General features: G+C 37.2%; 1 protein-coding gene across 1 annotated transcript; it reads right to left on the reverse strand.

The window, feature by feature from the left end:
* Positions 1 to 55: 55 nt before the first annotated feature.
* Positions 56 to 2,083, reverse strand: mrps17 (mitochondrial ribosomal protein S17). Its single transcript, XM_063895332.1, has 3 exons — positions 1,965 to 2,083; positions 1,227 to 1,370; positions 56 to 672 (listed from the first exon to the last, which is right to left on the reverse strand). Exons 2-3 carry the CDS (start codon positions 1,347 to 1,349, stop codon positions 355 to 357), a joined length of 441 nt encoding a protein of 146 aa, XP_063751402.1. The 5' UTR covers positions 1,350 to 1,370; positions 1,965 to 2,083; the 3' UTR covers positions 56 to 354.
* Positions 2,084 to 7,636: the final 5,553 nt, after the last annotated feature.

Raw genomic sequence — 7,636 nt, forward strand, 5'->3', positions numbered from 1 at the left:
CACAACACATGATTATGATAGTAATGGTATGTAAAGAATGCACAAACACCAAACATAATTTGAACACTTGTTGTATACAGCCTCTTTTTTGACAGACATGAACACCATGTACACGTTTGTGAATGACACCATGCGTTCTCGTTGTTTTATTATAAATTCCTCAGAAATATGTTTTTAATTAAATACTTCCCAAGCTAGCAGCTAAGAAAATGCATTTTACACATTAATTAAGATATTTATATTGACGAGTGGTTTATACATTTATATTTACAATGGACACCTGAAACAGAAATGCAATTGCAGACAGATTCTTCAACTAATAAGCATTACTGTATACATATAAGGCTGTTTGTATCATGAAGTAGACGTTTGTGCAGGTGGGGTTTCAGTTCCACTGGGGGCGGCAGAGATGTTCAGCTCCTGCAGCCTTTCCGATAAAGTCTTGTCCTCTCCCAGTGGCAGGTCAGTCAGAGGCTCAACAAACTCTGTTCCTTCAACACTCTTTCCTGTCAGTGGGTCAACAACCCGACCAACTTTGTGCACTATTTCAGTAAGTTCATGCCTCACATGTTTGGACCTGGCCTCTGGCAGAGCTTTGAGAAGAACGATGTCTCCCTCAGTGCACTGTCGCAAAGCATCATGGGCAAAGTAGGTTTTCCTCTTATTGTAGTACTATGGGGAGGAAAAACAAAACATTAGACTTCATTTTAAATACAATCAATGTACAGTAATCAATCACCATTCTAAAAGTAGGTAACATGTGGTTATAATCAATTAGGTTTTTTACATACCAATAAATATTCAGAAAATAATGTCCCAACAGCTAATTGCTGTTAGTCACACTGAAAAATCAAATTACCTAACGTATTGAATTTTTAAATGTGAACAAAATGGTCGATAAATTGGTTGCTTTGTTTCTTAGTGACTACGATTTTTTTATTATTATTTAAAATGCTTTTGTTTTCCAAGAAACTACAAAGCACATTTCCGTTAAACACAAGATTTAAAGCGGTGTTTTTTTATTCTTAAGCCTGGAGAAACTAAATAAATAGTCAACAAAGACAATATGACTGAGCAAAATAAGATGCAGACACAATAGTATAATAAACCACATTAACATATTTTTTGTAAATCCTCCCATATTTTGAAAGTAGACTGTGTAACATCCACGGTACTCATACTTCAGGTACAGTTAAGCAGTGAATGAACACCATGAAAAGGCTCACCTTGAGCAGGTAAGGGTCCAGCACCAGCCTTGTTACTCTCACTTTGGCAGTTTTGTACATTTTGGTCCCTATTACTCTGCCAATGATCCATTTGGCATGTACTTGTGCATGCTTGACCGACATACTGGAAAGCTGGGTCCAACCCTGTAGTACATAAGAGATGATGAGAAGTTAACAACAGTTGTCTAACAGCCATAGTCTAAAACATGATGATCAGATGAAGACTCAGTACCTCTTTCTTAAAACAAATGTCAGGACATACAAGAATACTAAAATAAGTCAATACAATTAAAAAGACAAGACATGTAAGATATCTGATGGTGTTGTTTTAATACATTTTCAGAATTTAGAAATTCATTTAAAATCTGGTTATTTGATTTATGTAAAGTGATTTTGGAATCCTACATATTATAATAAATCGTTTATATGTATTGCGGTATTGATCATCAGCACTGAAAGGCATAGCAGCTTGGTCCAGTTTGTAAAAACAAAAGAAAAACACTTTTGACCTATGACCGTTACATCATCAACAAAACCGTTCGTATTAATAATATAATAACATTACTATTGTGTCAATTTCAGATTACAGGAGGCTACATGATAAACCCTGCTCGAGCTAACGTTAGCTTCAACTTTACCGGCGCATTGTTTTCTACAGCAGGAATGACAAATGACACCCACTTTATTTGAAAATAACGCGGAATAACAATGAATGTATATTGTAAATCACCAACTCACCGAAAATACTTGAAAGGAATAATATCAGAAGGTCAAAAATGCTTCAGGGAGGATCCTACATGCTGTTCAGGTCGGCTTGTTTTGATGACGTAAAATACGGCTAGCAATAAGGGACAAACTGCGCAGCGTTAACATGCACAATTTCAAAAGGTGAGCTTAAAATAATAACATCCAAGTGTGTTTAACCTTGGGAATTAAATGTAGATAGTATACTATCAGTCAACTGATATTATGTATTTAATGTTCACTGTTAAAATGAGTTTGCCCCAAAGCAAAAAACTTAAATTCTGTTTAATGAAGTTTTTGCTTTGGCCACGAGATGGTGGCAGATATCACTTCCTGGACATGGAGGGGAATCCCCCACAAAAAGCCTGAAGACAAAAAAAAAAAACTCAACTCAACCAGAAGTGCAAATGAGAGGTGAGGGGCTTTGAAAACATTTCTTCCTAAAAGAAAAGAAAATCACTATCAATAACAAACTAAACACCCACAATCATTATGGTGCAAAGAAATTAAAGCTTGTATGACAAAAAGCTGAAGGCAATTCTCTTGTGCAATTTGTTCCCTTCATTTAATCTCAAGATCACTTGTAACTGTACTCACTCTCTTTGTTATGTTAAGAAATCGAAATGTAAGCATGCACAGATACTGGCTTTTCTAAAATTAATTTAATCTGCCATTTTTACATGAAAAATGACTTAAGGATAACAATTAACCAATTATCATCAAAGTTGACCATTAATTTTCTGTCAGTTGACTCAAAAGGGTAAGTAGTCTGTATTATTGAACAAAAATATCTTTAGTTTCTCAACCTATTATCATGAGAAAAAAAAAACTGATTTTGACAGGATGACTGAAAAGACGCATCCTTCCAAATCTGTATAGTGGAATATTCTCAATCCTCGATGATTTATTGTGTCCTTCATTTATTTTATTTTTTATACCAGACTTCTGTTAAAGGGCCACTACCCTACCCAGCCATTTGCCAATGTCAGGTTCTTTAATGGATCTTCACTGTAGCAGGTATAAGTGGCTGAAAAGAGGGAGAGCTTAAAATTGATGCTTTCAAACCATAAAGTTAACCGTCGTGAACATGAGTAAGAATTGGCAGTGGCTCAGAGCTAACCACAGGCAGAGCGATCTGGTCCTAATCAGAGACATGTTGTAGTAAAGCACAGGTCTGGGTCTCTGTTTCCCATTTAAGGCAGTGCAGCATTGGGAAACCTCTGCCAGAATTACAGCATTAGTCAACTTTAGTCTCCTTCATACAAGAACACTGAGACAATTTACATTTCCCCAACTGTTTTCATATTGTTCCCTGTTAAACGTTGTCACCACCATAAAACATGTATTTAGGGGAATATAAAATAGCTTTTAAATATAAAAGCGAGTGTGTAAAATAACTTTTATGATTTGAAGTACAGGATCAGCTAAGGTCTTAGCAAATATGTGGGTAGGTCTAGATTACATGGTATCAATGGCCATATTGCAATATATTCCCAAAGATAATCACATACATACTTAATGCAGCCTATGTTTTTCTATATGAGAAATAACATGGTTTAAATCATGTGAAACCATGGCTGCCGTGACATAACACAGAGGCCCGATAGCACATGGACTGTATGTTTACACATGTATGTTTTCTATGATAACACACTGACCCTTTAATCAGCAATTTCTATATGTTCATGCTTGATTAACATGCTATAATAATGTTAGCCTTCATCCCCTTGTGTAAATTATTAGTCTCCAGATATGACATATATCAATAGATTACATTGTTCAACCAGAGTGTTTGTGTTTCACTTTGACCAAATCTATTCCTGAATTAAATTCAGCCCTTAGGACCTTTGCATGGGGTCATTTTAAAGCTGCGAAAAATGTAGCAATTGTATTGAGGAAACACTCAGAAAATTTGGTTATGAGAGAATGTCTTCTTTTTTTCAGAGTTTAAAAAAAGGTCCCACAGAAAGGAGACTGGGACTGTTGCTCTTTAAATGTATCTCCTTAAACAGTAGTTCTAAGCCGTACACCACTTCCACTAAACTCAATAAAATGCTTTATAAATAGCTATGGTTTCAGGTAGGCCATGGTTTGTATTACAGTTATAATGTGTACTTCAACCCCATCGCAAGTTTTGAGACCTGTACCAAAAGACAAAAAATAAAGGCGGTATGAAACAAAGCGTCTACCAGAATGAATTCAAGGTGAATATGGCCTACTGTGACAGCTTTGAGCACCAAAATGCAAATCAATGTTTTAATGCTGGTAATTGTTGCATGACACGGAAAATGGGTTTCATATGCTGTTGGACATTAAGCACTTTCTATGTTATAAGCAGTGTTGTGCGTGAACGAGTTCAAAAGAACGCGTTCATTGAACACGCTCATTTTTTCGTGAACGTTGAACTGAACGCAACACATTTTTCAATAAAGAACTTGAACGTGAATTAGTTCACATTATGTGTCATGAACGGCAGACATCACTGTAAATGAACGTTGGCATTTGTTTTCCATTGAAAACTGAGTGACATCTGTTTTCTCTTTTGAAACGCAACGAGAGAGAAAGTTCCTCCCTCCTGTAGGTGCCGCTTAAATCATGTATCAACGCAGAAATAGTTTTGGCACTGTATGCGCAATGCATTGCGGGCAACGTAGTGTCCGCCTGAGAATAGTTGAGTTGAATAGTTGAAACGTACTGGCTTCCGCACGACGTTACCCATGATGAATTGCAGCAGAGCGGCTTAGGCATAGCAACGCCGAGAGCGCGGAGGGCTGGAGGCTCGAGAGAGAGAGATAGAGAGATACAGAGACCAATGACGAGAGTGAGAGAAAGCGCTGCGATTTAAAAAAAACCAAAACAAGATGGCTAGTGGAAGTGATGGCACGGAGACGGACTCCGATTCTCCTCACGAACATTTAAAACAATTTTACACTCTTGCAAACCAAGACCCCGACGGCAAAAATCTTTCCTTCCTGTGTAAGATGTGTCCACCTGCGCAGCAAAAACAAGTTAGGACATCGACAACGTCCTTCTCGAATTTGAAACGGCACATTGAATTAAAACATCCATCCAGTGTGAATGCAATTCAAGAGTTTTGCTCATTTCATACACACACATAGGTATATATAATATCATATATATCAAATAATATATTCATATTTCATATTATATATTCTTTATTTAATTGAATGCTAGTAGATTTCATTGCACTAAGTATAGAACTGGTCTATCTTGTCTGTATTGCTACAAGTTTCAGCACCTGTTAAGAAACCCACAATAGCAGTGTTATGAGCAAATGTCTACAATGAACAGTTTCAAAGAACGTATAGTGATTTCTAGCTCGTAGTGTGAAAAAAAGTATTTATTTGAATATCTCACGAAAAAAGTGAAATGAACTGAACTTTGAACTAGTTCAGAATTAAAGTTGTGAACTTTGAACGTGAACTGTTCACTTTGAGCATGTATGAACTGAACTTGAACTAGTTCAGAAAAGCTGTGAACTGGCACAACACTGGTTATAAGTATACTGAGACCTTTAGTGTTGGCTTATTCCGGTGCAGGTCATGAGATTTGCATACAGGCGGAAAGGAAGGTCTACCTGGTGAGCAACTAAGGAGAGAAAATCCCCTTAACTTGGCCAACATTCAGAAAAACTTGATTGCAAGTCAGGATAATCAGACACTTTTAAAACCAAGAAGAGCCTTAAGATCCTTAATTGAGTCATAAGTGTGCATATACAGCCTAGGATGGACCTGGTTGATTTAATTACTTTCAAAAAGTAATAAGTTTGCCTATTTGCCTCATTATTTTGTGTTGGAGAAAGAATAGTTTTAGGCCTAAAAAAGAATCCCAAATACATATTTAAAAGATAAGACCACTTGTGCAGTCTGTGAAAACGATGAGGTTACAGTCTCTGCTTCATCCAGCTTCCAGCATTGAGGGTGAAAAGGTGAAAGCGAGATAGCCCGATGATGGCAGAAAAAAAGCAAGGAAGGGCGAGGTATGGCGGGCAGGAAAAAGCTCAGCAGCGCTAACATTTGTGGGTGATGTGAAAGGGCGGTGAGTCATAGATTGGCAGACTAATGTGTTTGTTTTCACGGTGGATGGACTGTAGGGTAAATGTAAGTATTCCCTGTTTGGGCTGCAGCCAAAAATGAACATGGAGCTGGTGATGATTAGACGGAGGTGGTTATCCCCGAGGTCCTGTTTGTCTCCCACTATCTGTGCACCTTCTCCCATCTTTTGTTCTCGTCTTTACTGTTTAAGTGTTGGTTTAACCCCAGTCACTGATGATTTTGTCTTTAAACAACAAGCAGCGGCACGTGGCAGATAGTCATGTCTGAGCAGAGTTCACAAAGCGGCACCGCTAAAACAACATGTTTGTCAAGCTTTGTAATTGTTTTGTGATTAGACTTGATAATTTAGTTCTGTGCCCCTTAAGCGTTCTACAGTATAGAGCAAATATTTACTGAAATGTTTAACAATATTTTCAAAATTAGATGAGATAAATGAAGTGTATAATAAAATATATAGAGATTAAGATGTTAAAAAACAAGATAAAGGTATATGAGCAATGAGGTGAATAAGTGTTTCTCACCTGGGAAAATAAATCCAACACATAATACTCAACTCAACTCAAACATGATGCATGAAATCACAATTGGTTCACTGCACTATGGTGTTGTTGTGATAAGTTGCCAGTCTTTATTATTTATTCCTAATATTTGAAAAACTAAGTGGATTTTATGTTAAAAATACACATTTGGGTCAATTTTGTGTTGGCAAATCCTCCTCCACAGGCTCTTTGCTGCAAGTCACCCCATCCTTATCCCTGTCATCCTTTATCGCTCTTACCTAGAATGAGCAAGTACCACAACAAACTGTTCCTGGAAACAACTGTTATATTTTCATGTATTTTTATTCCTGACATAACTAAACACAATAAATATCCCCACTTTTAGGTCCCCACATCCAGTATGGACAGTAGTAACCCTAAAATCAACGTGTGTTTTAAAGGATCCTTAACATTTAGCAATTTCACATGAAGACTCCTACCTCAGCTAGTATTTGTCAGGTGAGAGAGTTATTACTACGCTCCACTCTTTGACGATGTGACAGTGTCACAACACACAACATCCTGTCTTTTCTTTGGCCCTCACACCACATTTCCATCATACAGAGCATTACAAAGTGCAATTGTAGTGTGTTCTCACTCTCCTGCTTCTTAAAACATGTGTTTCCACGGCTAATGACGATAAATAAAACTAACTGTTTACTTCAGATTTTGCATGCGAGTGAACGTGAGTTGAATGTGTCACCATGTTGTTTATGCTGCCGTGTGCAGTCCTCTGTCTGGACCATGATGGACGGGAAGCTATTACATCAACATGTTGCTCTGGGTCCTCAGGGAGGGGTGCATAAATCATACAGTATTTGCCAAATAGTATCCAGGTTTCTCGATCATTTCAATGGAAAAGATTCATGTTCTCTGTCTTTTTCTCTCTCTGTCTATTGTATTCTCTGCAATGAGAGGAGAGGCAATGACAGAACATGCATGTTTAATAAAGAAAAATATTGCAACATATCAATGCAGTTTACATTTGAATATCTTTGTGTTGAATCATAGCACTGTAGATCTTTGTGCATTCGGTTCTGTCATCACACAT

Source organism: Eleginops maclovinus, chromosome 11 (genome assembly GCF_036324505.1).
Source record: "Eleginops maclovinus isolate JMC-PN-2008 ecotype Puerto Natales chromosome 11, JC_Emac_rtc_rv5, whole genome shotgun sequence".
Lineage (NCBI taxonomy): Eukaryota > Metazoa > Chordata > Actinopteri > Perciformes > Eleginopidae > Eleginops > Eleginops maclovinus.